At 32.0% G+C, this 17,359-nt stretch overlaps 7 protein-coding genes across 7 annotated transcripts; 3 read left to right on the top strand and 4 right to left on the bottom strand.

The window, feature by feature from the left end:
- Positions 1-111: 111 nt before the first annotated feature.
- On the bottom strand, positions 112-939 carry ELE39_002522 (Der1-like family; the record flags this gene model as incomplete). The annotated part of the gene is made up of 1 exon (XM_067345372.1): positions 112-939. One exon carries the CDS (start codon positions 937-939, stop codon positions 112-114), a length of 828 nt encoding a protein of 275 aa, XP_067202140.1.
- Positions 940-1,404: 465 nt separating this feature from the next.
- ELE39_002520 (myotubularin related 1) lies at positions 1,405-4,128 on the top strand (the record flags this gene model as incomplete). The annotated part of the gene is made up of 1 exon (XM_067345370.1): positions 1,405-4,128. The coding sequence occupies one exon, from the start codon at positions 1,405-1,407 to the stop codon at positions 4,126-4,128; it is 2,724 nt and encodes a 907-aa protein (XP_067202138.1).
- Positions 4,129-5,029: 901 nt separating this feature from the next.
- Positions 5,030-6,649, bottom strand: ELE39_002519 (pseudouridylate synthase; the record flags this gene model as incomplete). Its single annotated transcript, XM_067345369.1, has 1 exon — positions 5,030-6,649. The coding sequence occupies one exon, from the start codon at positions 6,647-6,649 to the stop codon at positions 5,030-5,032; it is 1,620 nt and encodes a 539-aa protein (XP_067202137.1).
- Positions 6,650-6,797: 148 nt separating this feature from the next.
- Positions 6,798-7,918, bottom strand: ELE39_002518 (glycoprotease family; the record flags this gene model as incomplete). Its single annotated transcript, XM_067345368.1, has 2 exons — positions 6,798-7,718; positions 7,787-7,918. The coding sequence occupies 2 exons, from the start codon at positions 7,916-7,918 to the stop codon at positions 6,798-6,800; spliced, it is 1,053 nt and encodes a 350-aa protein (XP_067202136.1).
- A 565-nt stretch (positions 7,919-8,483) lies between these two features.
- ELE39_002517 (archeo-eukaryotice exosomal RNAse PH) lies at positions 8,484-9,395 on the bottom strand (the record flags this gene model as incomplete). The annotated part of the gene is made up of 1 exon (XM_067345367.1): positions 8,484-9,395. The coding sequence occupies one exon, from the start codon at positions 9,393-9,395 to the stop codon at positions 8,484-8,486; it is 912 nt and encodes a 303-aa protein (XP_067202135.1).
- Positions 9,396-9,871: 476 nt separating this feature from the next.
- On the top strand, positions 9,872-11,758 carry ELE39_002516 (uncharacterized protein; the record flags this gene model as incomplete). Its single annotated transcript, XM_067345366.1, has 1 exon — positions 9,872-11,758. One exon carries the CDS (start codon positions 9,872-9,874, stop codon positions 11,756-11,758), a length of 1,887 nt encoding a protein of 628 aa, XP_067202134.1.
- Positions 11,759-12,725: 967 nt separating this feature from the next.
- On the top strand, positions 12,726-16,895 carry ELE39_002515 (uncharacterized protein; the record flags this gene model as incomplete). Its single annotated transcript, XM_067345365.1, has 1 exon — positions 12,726-16,895. The coding sequence occupies one exon, from the start codon at positions 12,726-12,728 to the stop codon at positions 16,893-16,895; it is 4,170 nt and encodes a 1,389-aa protein (XP_067202133.1).
- Between the last annotated feature and the right edge of the window lie 464 nt (positions 16,896-17,359).

Here is a 17,359-nt window from a genome sequence, read left to right as displayed (position 1 = left end):
TGTCAAATTATATAGGATTTATAAACTAGCAGAGTTAGAAATAATAAAGAAAAACCAAACTATGGTAAGCGAATATTAACCTATATATCCTCTAGTCCAGCTTTCCAGAGCTTAGTCTGAACCCAGTCTGAATCCCCTCCCTGAAAAGGCCCTAGGCTGAGCGGAATTTCCAGTGAGTGGATTGTAAGAGGAGCCTGTTCTACTGACATTTGGATTTGGATAGTTAATTACATTAGGATGGCCATTTAGGGCTGAAAAATCATAAATATATCTCTTAATCAAGAAGGAAGAGTAGTCCACAAATTTGTCAAAATGCTTTGGAGTTCGGGCTAAGAAGTTATTTGTGTTGTTCTCATATATAATATCTCTCATGTAATAATATGAGTGCCCGGCTAATAACCCAATCAAGTCGTCTATCAAAGAGTTACCTGTCAAAACATCCAAGAATAACAGTGCATATGGCAACTGATAAGCCTGTAATGTAAATCCCCAAATGCTTACCAGAGAAGTTGGAAACTTCTTACTCCAGTAATAAATTATACCGAAAATCAATGAAGAGCCTCCAATTCTTCTTCCTGTGGGATACTCGAAAGCAGTACCTATTAAGTTGATTGCCGTCATTAGAATCAATAAAAAGTACAGATAAGACCCAGAAGAAGAACCGACTGACCCACTCTTCTCCAATTTTGATGAAAATGATGTGAACATCCACTGGCTCATAATCCATCCAATGCTAAATGGACCCACAAAAAAGAAACTTGTGAGGAACCTCCAGATCTGTGCCCTACGGAAAATATACCCCCAATCAAAAATGATGTACCATGGATTCAACATGCCAAACGTTATTAACAAAGTCGAAAAAAATGTTATTGTGAGGATACTCCTCGTGATAGGAGGTAGGTTCTTATACCAACCTTGTGGTGATGAATCATTGAACATGTTTCTCTTTCCCGTCCTCTTTCTTCCTTAATAAAGCAGCAATTTTATTTTTCCAATATATTTCTTGAAAAAAATTAACACGTCATTACCGGTATATAACTTTTTTTTTATCCTGTCATTTTTTTTCCCCCGTATAATAAAAATATTAATTTCTAGGGGGAGTCTTGGCGCCAACACATATAATTATTAATAAATTTAAATTAATTAGAATTAGATTTGCAAAAAATAACTCCCATAATAGATGAGGTGTGAATTGAAACGTTATTTGAATGATTTAAACAACTAGGGAACTTGAGTATATTGTTTAATGAGGTTTAGGGTGACTTGAGTAATATTGGTAAAGTGGAAAGGTAATTAGAATTTAGGTAAAAGGCAAATACACCAACTCTTGAAATCTTTTTTTTTTGCTTCTTCTAGCATAAGCAATCGGTATTAGCGCTTTTGATGCTGAATAATTTATCCGAGATGAATGGGGAATCAGGAAATGATAGTACTGAAAATGACTCTACTGATAGATTATATAACTCAGTGTATAAAGGAAGTGAAGAAATCAATCTTCAATCATTGGAAGCCGGGAACGACCCTCTCTCAATTTACAAGCAAGTTTCATCCTTGAATGATAGTTTTGAAAGCAGAGATAACCATGGTTTAAATTCACAATGTCAAAACTTTGTGGATAAAAAGTCTTTGAATAAGACTTTGGAAGATCTTTCACTGTTTGATCCGTTTCCAAGCACACAAGGGAAATCAGCTGAAGATAAGTCATCGTTGGCTTCTAAAACAGTTATACCAGAAAACCGTGGTAATATCAATAACCCCACCACAAATATAAATAAGTCCAGTTCAAATTTGAGAGCATCCACAAGCGTTTCAGGTTTATTTTCTTCTTTTGCAAATACAGTAACGCAGAATATTAGTTCTCAAATACAAAATGCACTAAGAGAAACCACCTCCAATATGATAGTGACTAATAGCATTAACCAGAAAGCCCAGGACTTGTCCAGGTGGTCAGAGATCCTTACCAAGATTCATCATAATAAAGGGCCAGTATCAAATACAGGTCTGGAAATTTGTGAGTCTGATGCAGAAAATATAACGAAAAATATGAGTATTGTATTACTACCTGGGGAAAAGTTGCTGTTATTTAGCAAGGAATGTGGCATTACTGCCCAAGGTCTAGTGAACCCAATATTTGGTTCCTTTATTATGACTAACTTTAGGGTTATTCTTGCTCCTCTTTTCCAAAAGAATAACAATAAAGCATTAACAATAATTAAGAGATTTTTGGTATCTTGGATGTATAAATCAGGTTTTCTTCATATTCCAATTCACTCAATAACTCAAATTGGGGTGAACTCTGTGTTATCTGGTAGTGATCATAATGGAGTAAACACAGAAGGTAGTAATAGTCATACGATTCCAGGACAATATATTGGAAATAACTTGAATCTGGTAGGATCATTAGGGACAATGGGAGTATCAGGAATTGGTAATAATGCCCAAATCAATATTAGCTGCAGAAGTTGTACTTACACATTGGATATTTCAACCAAAGATTTGAGATCAATCCAAGTTCTAATGGTGAGCTCCGAACAGGATAAGAAGCTAATCCAAAATAGTATTCAAAATATTCTGAGTGAGACTTTACCAAAAAACTTGTTTTCTTACACTTTTAAAGAGAATTTGGAGAGTTTACCGTTATTTTCTTCATTAAATGGTGTTTTTGAGTTTGATATCCTGAAAGAATTTAGTAGACAAGGAGTTCCAATATCATCAGATTTTACAAACAAAAACGTTTCAAAATTCCCTTTAAGATTGACAAATTTAAATCAAAACTTCGAACTTTGCCCATCATATCCTAGAATACTTGTGGTCCCTGAAAACATATCAGACTCACAATTAATTAAAGTAGCAGCGTTCAGATCAAAGGGGAGAATTCCAATTTTGAGCTGGACAAACCCAAATTTAAAGTGCACTCTTTGGAGATCTAGCCAGCCAAAATCTGCATTTAAAAGATGCATTGAGGACGAGTTGATGATCACAACTCTTTCCGGTTTTTACAAGAATAATGGAGATCCCAAAGAAGAAAGACCGTTTGCAATACTTGATGCAAGACCAAAATTGAATGCATTTGCTAATAAGGCAACAGGAGCGGGATTTGAGAATATTGATCACTATACAAATTGCAAATTAGAGTTCTTGAATATTGAAAATATCCACAAGGTTCGTGATTCTTGGAATAGGTTGGTTTCAGTGATTCAAAAAATCTCGTCCTGCCAGGATTTGAATGTTGGTAATGTAAACCTTGAGAAGGCAATTGATTTAGTTAACCAAGGAGATATTAGTTCTGCTCAGATTCAATCAATACTAGCTTCTTTCAATAGAATGAATAATTCAGAGAATATAGCGGGACTAAAATTGATTTCAGAAATAGATTCAACAGGCTGGTATGACTTAATTAGCATGATTCTTGCATCCTCAAACAAAATTGTTGATCATTTGATTAGGGAAAAGGGAGTTTTAGTACATTGTAGCGATGGATGGGATAGAACTTCACAACTAACTGCACTTGCAATGCTTTGTATGGACCCTTATTATAGAACAATTCAGGGGTTTCTTTCACTTATAGAAAAAGAATTCATACTTTCTGGTCACAAATTTCATTCCAGAACTGGAACTCCTGGTAAGGGATCTTGTTTAGAAAACGAGTCTGAGAGATCTCCAATATTTATCCAATGGTTAGATTGCGTTTATCAATGCTATAATCAGTTTCCGACAGAATTCCAATTCCATCCAAACTTATTGATTATTATTGCTGATCACTTAAATAATGGCTTATTTGGGAATTTTCATTGTGATAATGAGTGTGAGAGATCTTGCATACGTTCTCGAGATTTAACAGTTTCTTTGTGGGATACAATAATATACTCCATTAAGAATAGTTCCAAATGTGGTTCAGAAAATGGCCAAATTGAATCCCTTCTTTCTCTAAATTCCTGCGTTATTTTCCATAAGGAGCTTGTCAATCCTCTTTATAATCCCACACATACACAAGTCAAGACGCATGCCGATGCACTTATATTAGATTCCTCTTCTTTTGGAATTACTCCTTGGATGCCTTTTTGGTTTAGATTTACCCCAATTAATACAAAGACGGTTTCTAACCCACTTTTATATAGCTACTGTTAAATATTTGTTTATTTCTCTGTACATTTCTCTAAATTTAATATTGGTTATATTCTTCTAAAACGTCGTATCAAAACGTCCTATTCGGTTTTTTTTATTCCTTAAACTATTGATCTGAATAATCTACTTGGTCGCATTCAGTCTAAATTACCTTTATAATCTTATTTCTCCTTGAACAAGAATTTACCCAAGTTTTGTAAGTCTTTCACTTTGTTTTTTATACATTAAGTCTTTATAAAGTCACTCCCACGGCGTAAGGAGCTATAGTCTAGCGGTAGGACCCCGGATTTTGATTCCGGTAGCCTGGGTTCGATTCCCAGTAGTTCCTGTTAATACGGAGCACCACTGCCCCGCCGGTTTTTGTGATGCGGCATCTCTTCATGCCGAAATTTTCTGTTGTGATTGAGGTTTATTTAGTTTGAAAGAGATGAAGAGGCATTTTGACTTATTTTCTCTTTATAATACATTCAAACCAAATTTTCCTTTAGCTGTGGTTCTTTATATTCCACTTTTGTGGGTAATTTGTACATCTTACCATAAACTTATTCATGGTGCATGCAAAATATAAAATATATATATTTATACGTCAGTAAACCAGGCTTATTGATGTTTTTTTTCCACAGCCAGGAAGGCCACAAGGTTCAATTAGCTTCAATATGTTGTTTTGACGTAAATAGAGAGGATTCAGTCAATTCGGTGGACTCTCAATAAAAACACAAAGTTAATTACTAAGAATAAATAGTAAAATGATTAAAATAAACTTTCTATAATAATAATCAGCTAACTGAGAATAACTAATTAAGAAAATGGAGATTGAAGTCTCTCTTCTGTAATTGAGAGGTTTTAACTTGATTTTTATTCAAAGTAACTTTAATAATTTATTAGCAATTAAAGAATGTTATTGTTAGTAAATATTCAATACGTCCAATTGAACAATTATAACATCTAGCTTTTCTTCGCCAAAATGTTTGCAAGGTAAAGATTCTCGAATCAAATCTCCCAGGCTTGGGGAAGTTCTCCCAAGGTCTCCATTTACAAACTCCTTAATGTATGTACCAGCCTGTGCTAATAAGTCCAAAATAAAGTAGTTTTCATTTATCGGCGAAATCATGAGATCATAAATTTGACGGTCCCTATCTATATTCGGTCTACGATGTAAAACACGAACAGGAGTTCTTTGGTTAAGGATAATAGGAAATTTGAGATTCTCTGAAATTTTGTGATATTCATTTAAATTAATTGAAGTAGATATGTAGCAAATACAACGGTATGATTTCTGCTTATCATTAACTTCCCTATTCATTTTTTGAACCGAATTGAAATCTGAGAAATTTAAAACTGAAATTTCAAGTCTTGAATTTGATTTCTGTACTATAGTATCTTTAAGTAGTTGAATGAAATTTTCTTTAGAATAATACTTAGAACAAGGTTCTAAGTTCACAACCTGAACGTTTCTTGGATAAAATAAGTAGTGATGGTTTAAAATATTACCAATTTCTATAGCAAAAGGTCTTCCTGTTGGTATTTTTACTTTCTCATTCCTGAATTGTGTTGAGAGACGATCATTTCTGTTCTGGTCATCGTATTGGCTTTTATTTAAATTAAGATCACGATCAAAAACAGTACTAGCATATTTTCCAAGCATTCTCACATCAACATCTTCTCTACCTGATGAAGAAAATGTAAATTTTCCAAAATGAATTAACTCCTTCAATGAATTTGAAAGAATCTCCTCAATAGAAGTGTCAACAGTTATTTTGTTTTTATCACTATCTGAAAATCCCCATTTAGATTGGGATATTCTTCTGGAAAACTTGATGTAACGGCCCAGCAAATATACATTCTTCCATGTATAAGATACAATCATAGAAAACATAAACCCATTAATATGTTTTAGATGTGCTGGTATATTAGTTGAAAAGGCAAAGTTGATATACAATTCACTATTTTGGTTGAGTCTTAAAGTAAATATTTGATTCTGACAAATATTCAAATTATTGTTCACATCCATATCAGTAGGTATTTGACTTAATAATAAGTTTCTCAGACAATTTTTCAAGCTAAAGCACATCTCTTGATCTGAATTAAGTCTTAGTTCTGGAGTGAATTCAATAGAGATTCCTGCTTCTGTGACTTTCAATCCGTTATCATTAGATACTGCTGTAGTTATAGCATCCCTAAAAACTTTTCCCAAGTGCCCTCTAATGGATTCATGTTTTAATTCATTATTTATATCATCTTGTTTATATATGGCATAGGTATTTATTACACCTGATTGAGTATCCTGAATTGCCATAAACTTATTAGATTGTCTACGCCTTACTTTCTTAACCTCATTAGGAATTTTCAAAATGCAATACTTGGATTTGTTATCAATTAGTAATAAGTCCTTACAGCTATAACATCTTTCTTTGTGATTAGTTGAGGATGAGTAAGATGAAATAGCTTCTTCACAACCAAACTTAAAGTCTTCAGCACTGAATGAAGTCCTTCGAATTACACATCTCCAACATGAATTGTTCATTTCTGTAACACTTAATCATATAAAAATTAAAATAATCTTTCATTATACCATACCATTCAAATTTTGTGTTTATTTAATCTATTTCTCATTAATTATTAATTTATCCAAATTGACAGTTGGCGCCATTTGTATATAATAAAGTATTAGATCACTTTCTCCACAATATTTCAACTTGATCAGTTCTGAACCTTTGAGATACTGCAGACTCTTCTAATTTTGTGGTGACGTTTTTTAAGTATGCTAGCAATCCTGTATGGGCAATCATTGCACCATTATCAATGCAATAGCTGTCGTCCATGCTACATACAATAGCTCCTCTGTCCTCTGCCATTTGCTCCATCATTTCAATTAACCTCAAGTTACACCCAACACCTCCTACTAGTAGGATTGAGTCTGAGCTTAGTAGACTGATTGCTCTTTCAGTAACTTCAATTAACATTGCAAAAAGAGTTTCTTGCAAAGAAAAGCAGAAATCTTGATAAAAAGATTGTAATTTCTGTTCATTATTTTTTAATTCTTTTTGTTTCTCTGCAATGAGTTCTTCTCCAAAAGTTAGTATTCCAGAAAATGACAAATCCATGCCCTTAACAACGTAAGGAAGTGAAATTAAATTCTTTCCTTTTTTTGCCATTTGTTCAATATGGTATCCAGCTGCAGGATAATTATCAAGTTTCATAACTCTTGCAAATCTATCAATGCAATTTCCAATTGCAATATCTAAAGTTTCCCCCAAAATTTTGTATCTTTTATTGGCATAGCCTATTATTTGAGTGTTTCCTCCTGACGCATATAGTACTATAGGATTTTCAACTTTAGTTACAAGTCTTCCCATTTCAATATGAGCCACGCAATGATTGACACCAATCAAAGGCTTTCTCCAGAGCATGCTCAACATTCTTGCAACAAGAGCTCCAACTGCCAATGGCGCACCCATTCCTGGTCCTTGAGTAAATGAAATAATTGTAATTGAATCCTTATTTAATCCAGACTTTTCCAAGGCTGCTTTAACCAAATGCAAAATATTATTTCTATGAAATTCTGCAGTTTCCCTGGGTAAAAATCCTGAGCCCTAAAATTAATACAAAGAAATTAAAGTTACAGATAAGGTTATTCATTATTATTTAGATTCAAACTTACAGGTGGTCCCACATATGTCATTTTTTCATTTGCTAGAATTTCCCCTTTAGAAGTTACTATTCCAACTCCTACTTTGTTCGCGCTTGACTCAATTCCAAGGGAAATCAGTACTCCATCATTAGATCTCTCCATGAATTTGATACCACAATTTTGAAAAATCTTTTTAAATCGTTAATCTTTATTTAATTCAAAACATAAAAACAGCATTAACATTTTCAATAAAGCTTTTTTAGCGGTAATATTTTATGTAATAAAAATGTCATTTTTACTTGTGCTTAACAAGACTCTTGAATCATTAAATACCTAGTATTTATTGTTGTCTTAATTTTAATTAAAAAATGTTTTTAACTTTAAATTTATCATATATAATTTCACTTTAATTGAATAAAAAATGAAGTTTTGTATTCACTTTTTTTTTTCAATTATTCAAAAATCGAATCAAAAGTTTTTTTTAAAAAATATGTTCAAACAATAAATCAATAATACACATAAAATTAATTTTTACTCATATTTATTATTTCTTAATGTTTCCACATACCGTTGTTTGCATGCAATTTTTATTTTTACTTGCATATACCGGTCATCCACATTTAATTATTAATTACGTGTTTGAGCGAAAAAATAATAAAAATATAAATAAACAAATAATATGAGAATAATAATTTATGAGAACTAAAGCTATAAAAACTAAAAAAAATTAAGTTTCATTGCAATTTTTATTAAATTCTGAAGTTAAGTGGTATTTAATTTCATCAACAATTGCACTACAAGAAGCTTCTGCAAGTGAGAATCCCTCTTCTATTCTTATTGGGTCATTAAAGAAATCTCCGTTTGCTGATAAATATACAACTTGGTTTCTAATTGTACAAAGGCCTATTTCTAAAGTAGAATATTTGTTTGCTCCAAGGCAAGAAATTTCATTGAAAGTTGGATCCAAAATCATAGAGTATTCGTCATCAGTATGGGTTTTTCCATCTTTATTAAATAAAGAATTTGATTTTACAGCAATAATGTTTGTTGCTGAAAAAAGTCCAATAATCTCAATTTTTGCATTGCAAAGAGATAAGCATGCAGCTGAGATTGCTGCAGAAAATGCTGATCCGTCGTCGTCTATAATGTAAAAGTAGCAGTCAATACTACTTCTTTTGTACTTTTCATGGCATATAACTGAATTTATAACTTTTTCAAGAAGAATTGATTTAATCTTTTCATCAGATTTTATCTCAGTATTATCGGTGTTAAGTTTACTTTTTGCTAAAGCTGAATCCCTACAAAAGCTTCCAATGGTATATTCTACTGAAACTGATAAACCATCTTCAATTGGGTTTTGTTTACACAAGTTTGGTCCATAAATCCCACATAAAACCTTTGTATTTCCTATTGAGAAATAAGCTGACCCATCTGCATTTTCAATAACTCCAGTACGAATGGTAATAGGTCTTAATTCTTCAAACTGCCTATCGTCATTGCGAATCAAAACTTTGTTTTCAGGTATTATGTTAAATTTTCCTGGATCTTCCTTTTTTAAAGTTAAAGAATCACAATCTTTTAATAGATTCTTACTTTCTGAAATTGGAGGTAAAGGAGGAAAGGAGTCAAAAACTACCATAATAATATAATAGCTTAAACTTTTTTCAAATTAAATGTTAAAGGTTAATAAAAATTAAACAAGATTATTGGCTGATTTCTATTAAATAATATGAAAGCTAAAGTACCCAAATTTTGTTATCGTTGGTAATATTATAATAGCAGCCGCAGCTTTTAACCTTTTTCGTCCTTTATTTAATGTTATTTTTTCAATTAAATTATAATTGAAAAAAATAGTCTCCCGCAATTCCAATGTAAAAAGCTACTAATTACCAGAATTTGCCAAAAAGTTTATTAATAAATTTGAAAGTAATACAAACTAATTGAAATATAAAGAAACCTCAAAATTTTAATTTTTGTTTTAAAGTATTGAAAATACACACTGATCACATATAGCAGTGTGTTATCGTTTCAAGCTAACTTCAAAACAAAATTTTTTTAATAATTAATACTGTATTGGGTTTCAGGAGTTATAATTAAATACATTAATTAATCAGAATGGAGAATTCAGAGGTTATTTGGTGCTCAAGCAGTTATATTAGGCCCGAAAATTCAGATTTAGAGAGTGAACGTAAATCCATTGTTACTGAATCCATATTAGAAACTGAATATAGAATTGTGTCAGCAGATGATTTAGGAGGAGTTCCATTATCTGGGAATGAAAAGGTATTTGCAGAACAACATCTATGGAATATTCAGATAAATCCAATTCAAAATTTAAAAATTACACAATTTCAAGAAAATATTACTAGAACAAGTTTTTTAGGTGCACAAGAAAAGGATGACAATACAATATTTTTCAATAACTGGGGAAAGATTGGAAGAATTATTCTCTTCATATACATATCATTTCTTTCAATGCTACATGATATAACAGGAATTGTTATACCAAACTCTGTTTATAAGTCAGAGTTATCTGGCCCAGAGTTAAATATAGTATCGGAAACTCCAAGTATTGCTTTTATATATCCATATTATTGGAAATATATACTAGAACCTACTAGATATGTAATATCTATAATATTCTACTTTATTTGGGGTATTGAGCTTACTCCAAAGAAGGAATTTGATAACAAAGATGAGAATTATAGAGAAAGATTGGTGAAGGAAGAAGGGATTACATGGATACCTCGTACATTAAATATAGTTCATCCTATTAATGGTTTTAACAATACTAAATGCGGAATAAGTATTTACTCAAAACCATCAGAAAGTGATATCAGAACATGTAAAGGATTACGTACATGTACAAAGGAACATAGAATAATATGTAATTTATCTAATTCACATGAAGATAATAAAAGGATTAGGTTTGTTGCAATAAGGCCAATAGGAAACATTATAGCTATTGGCTATTCAAATACTGTATCAATATGGGAATATAGGCCTTCGATATTGAGTAATGGAAGTTCAGGAGTAAACCAGTTAAATTCAATTAATGGAGGATTACGATCATTGAGCGAGAATTTGAATTTGAATGGAAAGTGGAATTATATATATTCTGTTGATCTTTTTAAATTAAATAGTATTTCATGGTCAAACGATGGGTCATCATTATATATTGGAGATGGATCATCAATTAGAGAATTTTATTATATTTATTTGGTTACTAATGATTCAAAAAAACTTAGCTATCATATCAACTCTGAAAAGTTTATTAATAATGGTAATGTTGTTGCAAGAGGACCTACTTTAGCACATGATTGTGTTTCTATTGCTGTATCGGGAATATTTTCACTAATAGGCACAATTTGGGAAGGCGGATATTTTAGAATATATGACACATTTACTTGGGAAAACATACAAATTAGTCATAAATTTGGATTAAGATCAAAAACATTCATTCCAAAAGTCGAGTGTGTGGATAATCTCCTTGACAAAGATTCATCAAGCTTTTTATTTGCAGATAATCAAAGCATTTATGAGACTTTGCTGATAAATCAGGAATTAACAGAAATTAAAAAATCAAAAATGGTAAATGTTTCGTCAGTTTCTGAATCTCAGATTTCAAATGGAATCAGACTAAGGGAATTACCAATCCACTCAAAGAATCGTGAAAAAACGATTTTGAATTTCTGTACAACTTTCCAAAGAGTTGCAATCGTGTATAAAGAATCAAATATGGTTTGGTTATATTGTTATTTAATGTCAACTAGCGCTCCTAGTAAACTTATGTTAATTGGAGTTATTCAGGATTTTGGGATTCCTTTACAAATAAGCATGCAAACTATAAATGAGTCTAACCATCTTGTTTCTGGAACTATGTTATCTGTTAAGTGGCAAAATTTCGATAGATTTCATAGAGAGAGCTCCCAAATCACTCAAAGTGCTGATACATTGCAAGCAACGATTAAAACATATCCTTTATTTCACTATTTACAGTGAACTAATTCCAAAAAAAATTTATAAATTTCAATTTTTACACTTTTTAAAAAAATTCATTACACACTGGTGCATAGCTGATGCCATGTGCATGCAATTTAAGTTATATTTTATACCGGCGAAAATCGTTAATTCAAAAATTTTACGAAATAAAATTCTTGCTCAAGATACTTAATCGGGAAGTTTCAGGTCAGTTTCTCGGATTTTTCAAGTTATTTTCAAGTTTAGTAATGGAGAAGAATATTCTGAATCACTTTTCCCTTACCTCGTTAACCGGACAGACAAAATTCAAATATAAAGTCTGAAATCTGACTAAAAGGAAACCAAGCATATAACAAACAGGAAGCCAGACAATCGGTTCGATCTCATTTATAATATTACATTATGAATAATTTATTGTACAAAAAAACATTCTACAAGGTACAATTTACGGAATAATGTATATTTAAATATATGTATTTACTGGCAACACTTTAACATAGATAATTTATGTATATATTTATATATAAAATAAATAGCCACTTACACGTGTATATTTACAGCTATTTTATTTTATAAATTATATTTACTTATGTAAATAATGAATATGTAAATATAAATAAATAAATAAATATATATATATATATATATTGTCTGCATTATGAACAATACATTAAGTAAACGAAGCTAAAAATAAAATATGTATATACATATTATTATGTATCGTCCATTTTGGGGGGAAGACAAATTTGAAATTAATTAAATTATTTATTAATAGTAAATACCTATTTACTATTTACTAAAATATCACAAGGGAATCCCGAAATGACTGGATTCGCAAATATTAAAATGGCGCCAATTTGCGCGTGAACTTTGAGAATAAAGATGAGAACAAGACTTGAAACATAATTTTTTAAAAAAATAATAATCAAGCTTAACACAAAATAAATGGTAAAAGAAGGTTCGAATAAAATTTTCAAAATTCTTTCAAATGAGTTTTACACGAGAGCTTGTTCATTTGAAAATACTGGAACTGTGGACAAGCAATGATTCGCTTAAGCGAGCCGAGGCTAATAAGTATTTGTTGGAATTTAAAGACTCATTTCAAGCTTGGCAAATATGCAGTGAGCTTCTTGAAATGAGTATGGAACCAGAGGTCAAGTATGTGGCAGCTCAGACTTTGTGTCAAAAGCTTTCTAATTGTCAAAATGAGGTTAATGCTGTTGGAGGCCCAAAAATCATTTTTGATCAAATTTATCTGAGGACTATTTCTGAAATCCTAAGATCAGGAGTTGGAGGCAACTCTATGTCCCAATTACTAAGTAAGCTAGGCGAAGGATTGTCCTACTTGATAATTCTGGGAATATCTGATGGATCTTGGATGGAAGGATTTGAATCCTGTTTGAGAATTTCTCAGCCGTATTTTGTGGGTCAGGGTACTGGTCTAGAGCTATGGATCATATTGAATACCTTTAGGTATATTCCTGTTGCGGGGGTACTCCTTGAGTCACAAAAGAGGCCGATGCTCATTCAATCCACTCTACCTAGAATTCTTGATTTTTTATCGGAATCCATTACAAAGGTGCTTTCAGATTCTACTGGAGTAGCTGGGGGGAATCATGGAGGAAATGGAAATAGTGGAGGAACAGGAAGTGAGAACCAAACCATCAATCAGAAGTTGTTGGAGTTATCTCTTGAAATTCTCGTTGAATATTTTGAGAAATTTGAAATACCTTTATTTACCCACAGTCCTCTTTCTCTAGCAATTTCTAATCTTTTAAAAAGCGATATATGCATTGCTCCTTATAAATTGGCTGAGTTGTTTGTTAGAGGTCTTCCAAGATGCTCTTTTTATATGCAAAAACAAGGACTTATCGGTGATCCTAACAGTATCTTTACGCTAATTGAAGATGTAAATGGTCTTCATGTATCATTAAAGTTTCCATCTGAGGCAGAAACTACGGTTATGATGTCTCTTCTGAACTATTTAAAGCTATTATATGATAAGCTTCGTCAAATCCCTTTACCTGTTAACAATAACAATAATGGCAATGGCAATAATAACATCAATATAGCAGGTCACACTAACCATGTACCGAATCACCAAGACACTGTCTCTGGTGATCATTCCCAAATGATTAGAATTAATACTTGGAGTACTTTAAAAATGAATGTACCTCAAATAGATCTTGACGAGGACACTGAGAGATCTATTCTTAGCTGGTCTGGAGTCATTTTTAGTCTATTAGAAGGCTATTCAACCATTTTCATCATTGGAGAGCTGCCTGAAGTTAAGAATAGATGTAATTCCCAACGAAAGATATTGGACAATCCTCTATCATTCCTTCCCGAGATGATATCATTGTTACTTATGTTACATGTTAAAATACCTGGAGTCCTTGTAAATATGTGGTGTACTTTGAGAGATTTAGTTAATGAAGGAGTTATTACAAAAGACCAAGGATTGTCAATTGCAGGGCTTTTAATCACACCTGCTATACAAAGCCTGGCTACTCAATGTAGAACAGATTTTTTCTACTGGGAAAAACTCGGAATTAATGAAAATTCCATCATGAATGCAAGAATAAGTACATATTCCAACTTTGGATTAAAGGAGCTAACTCTTGATGACTCTGTTGAAGAGTTTCTTGACTTTTTGGATACCGCAACACTCCATATTAATGATATATACTTCTTCCTATTGTCTTTGGGTGCTTCTCATGGACAGGGATTTGTTACATATATACAGCATTCATTAATATCGTGCTCTAATGAAAAAGATCCCATTGGCTGTGTAGTATTTCTCAGATTCTCTGACACACTTATTGAAGCTACTAATTCACTTCAAGGTACAGTATCCAATATACTTGAACTTGCGTGCACTACATTACCAAAAACACAGTCTTGTATTTACCAGATTACATTATTGTTGCAAAAGTCTGCTCACTTGCTTGTGGATCATGAATATGCTCCAATATGGTTATTAAGCCTTAAATATTTGATTCAAATCTCTCAAAAATCGAATCTATTACTTTTGTCATCAACCTTCGAAGAATTGTGTCAGCTTGGAGTTGATCATATTGTAAATAATCCAAATTGTGATCAGATATTACTTGAACTTAGTCAAAGTGTAATTCAAGTTGTTACATCAAAGCTTCAATTCTCCAGTGATACTAATTTATATAGTAATATAAGTATGATTGATGAAAACATTGGTTTTGTTGGAGGTTTTGTTCATATTCTTTCTTATACTATGATTAAGAAGAATCAATCTGTCCAAGTTTTGGCTCAAGCTCTAAAAAGTTTTCTATATCATATGATTCACTCTACTATTGAACAGATACCACAAGTTTATAATAACACATCATTTTCTAATAATATTGATATTGGTGTAGTACCACAATGTTGTTGGATTTGGTCAACATATGTTTTTTTAAAGATTCTTAAGTCATTCACATTTTGCCTTGAGAATACTAATAACAATGGTTATTTGTCTAAAAACAACTATCATGGAAATCTTACAGGGCTTGGATTGGAATATCTAGCAGGAGGAGGTTCTCCAAAAATGGGAGGTGACCACTTCGTAATGGGATCTAATAATAATGTAGGTGATAATAATAATGGTATAAATAACAATAGTATTGGTAATAATAATGTTAATGGTAATAATATTAATATCAGCAATAGCACCAGTAGTAATTGTAGTAATACTGGTCTAAATCAGACAGGTTATTCAAGATTGTCCATTAATTTGATTATATTAATTAGAAATCTATTTCCACCAGAAGATCAACAGATGTTTATTTTGGGAGAGAAACTCAAATCTCTTTTGTTTAATTCATTCAACCTCAAGAGTGAGTCACAAGGATATGGGGTAGTACTGATATCTTCAATGATGTACCAGTATTCAAGAAATATCTCTCTACATAATTTGATGATTTGCACAAGGCGAAGCTTTACAGGTAAGGAAAGCTGTTTATCGTGTCCAAAAGACGTAATTGTTTCGATTTGTTGTCTTATTTTAAGAATTATCTCTTGTACATGGTCTACAAACTTTTCAAGTATTAATGAAAATGGAGATAATAATGAAAGTAACAATAATGGCAGTAATAATAAAAATAACAATGTTAATGGTAATTGCAACAATAATGGTGCAAATATGGGTAACAATTTAAGTAGTGGTGATTTACATGTACACGACGGAAATCCAGTAGTAGAGGTCAATCAGGGTAATCAGTGGTGTACTTGGGAATTCACTTATTCGAATATAAAACAAAGCTTATTGCATTTAAAGGATGAATTGGATAATATAGGTAACGATGAGAGAGCTTCAACAATGGTTATTATACAGAGACATGGATGCTGTACAATGTTATTATATGAGATCATTAGAAGACTTTGTATAGAAAATAGAGATAATTTAGTAAATATGATGCAAAACGATGGTATAAACTCTTTATTATATGAATTTTGGATCAAGAAATTCTGCTCAATAACTAATGTGGAGATTTCAAGATCATTGGAACCATTTTTTATGTGGCAAATATCTATATTGGGTAATTGTCATACTCCAACCCTATCAGTTCAAATACTTTTATCGTCTCAGTACTTAGTTCCAAGTTTGGATATTGCTACTAGATCCTTACAATTTAATGACAAATATCTATTAAGTTCAGTGTTAATTTACTTAACAAAGTTATCAACTGCAATACATTCATTTTCTCAGATACATGGTATTTGGAGTGAACAACTTAGTAGATTATTAATGGTATTGTTTTCAGTTTACCATAACTTTGAGAAGAATACGCTTTTACAAATGTGTAGATTCGTGTCAACGTTATTGGAATACTTTCCCAATAGTTTTTTTATGGTACTTAATGGGATGTTTTCTCCAGATTTTAATAGGCTCCATCCTGAAATTGGATTTAATCCTTTCCAAGATACAAATCAACAGCAACAAAATATGATAGTGATTTGTTTTAAGAGCTTAAAAGGCGGTCCCAGATTGAGACAATTTCTTTCAGAGATTTCTAATGTCACAAATGGCATTTGCAGTATGGATGATTGTCTTGGGAAGTTTGAGATTTTACTTAATTCGAGCAATAACAGTATTAATACTGGTTCTCCTGGCAGTAACAATAACCCCATAATTATCTCCTAATGCGGATATCGTCTCAGATCGGGTTGGATAAGTTTTGATTACAGTTTTGATTTCTTTTTTTGGATGGCTTATCTGTTTTTCTTAAAGGAAAGAGGCCAAGGGTCTTGTATTGGGTCCTTTGCCAATTTGGCTTTGGCGCGCAAATTTGCATGCAGAAGTATTTTGGCTGTAGGAAAGGGGGGAGGTAGAGAGGGAGAAAGAGGGAATATGAGAGAGTATAATTGGGATTAGTAACTGAAGAGCTGAATTTTTAGTGAAGGAAGAACTGAATATTGATAGGTTGGGCAATATGTAGGAGAAAGATGGGGATTAGATTCGATAGGTATAGAGAAGAAGGATAGAGGGGGAGGGGGGAAAAGGAAAGGGAAAGAGAGTGGAGGGAAAAAAGCGGGGAGAAGTAATAGTGAATCAGGATAAAATAATAAGTTTTTTTACTTGATCGTTATTTTCCTCGTAATGCTATA

This window comes from Cryptosporidium sp. chipmunk genotype I (assembly GCF_004936735.1).
Source record: "Cryptosporidium sp. chipmunk genotype I strain 37763 chromosome Unknown contig_26, whole genome shotgun sequence".
Classification (NCBI taxonomy): domain Eukaryota; phylum Apicomplexa; class Conoidasida; order Eucoccidiorida; family Cryptosporidiidae; genus Cryptosporidium; species Cryptosporidium sp. chipmunk genotype I.
This window is presented reverse-complemented; position numbering and strand designations above follow the sequence as displayed.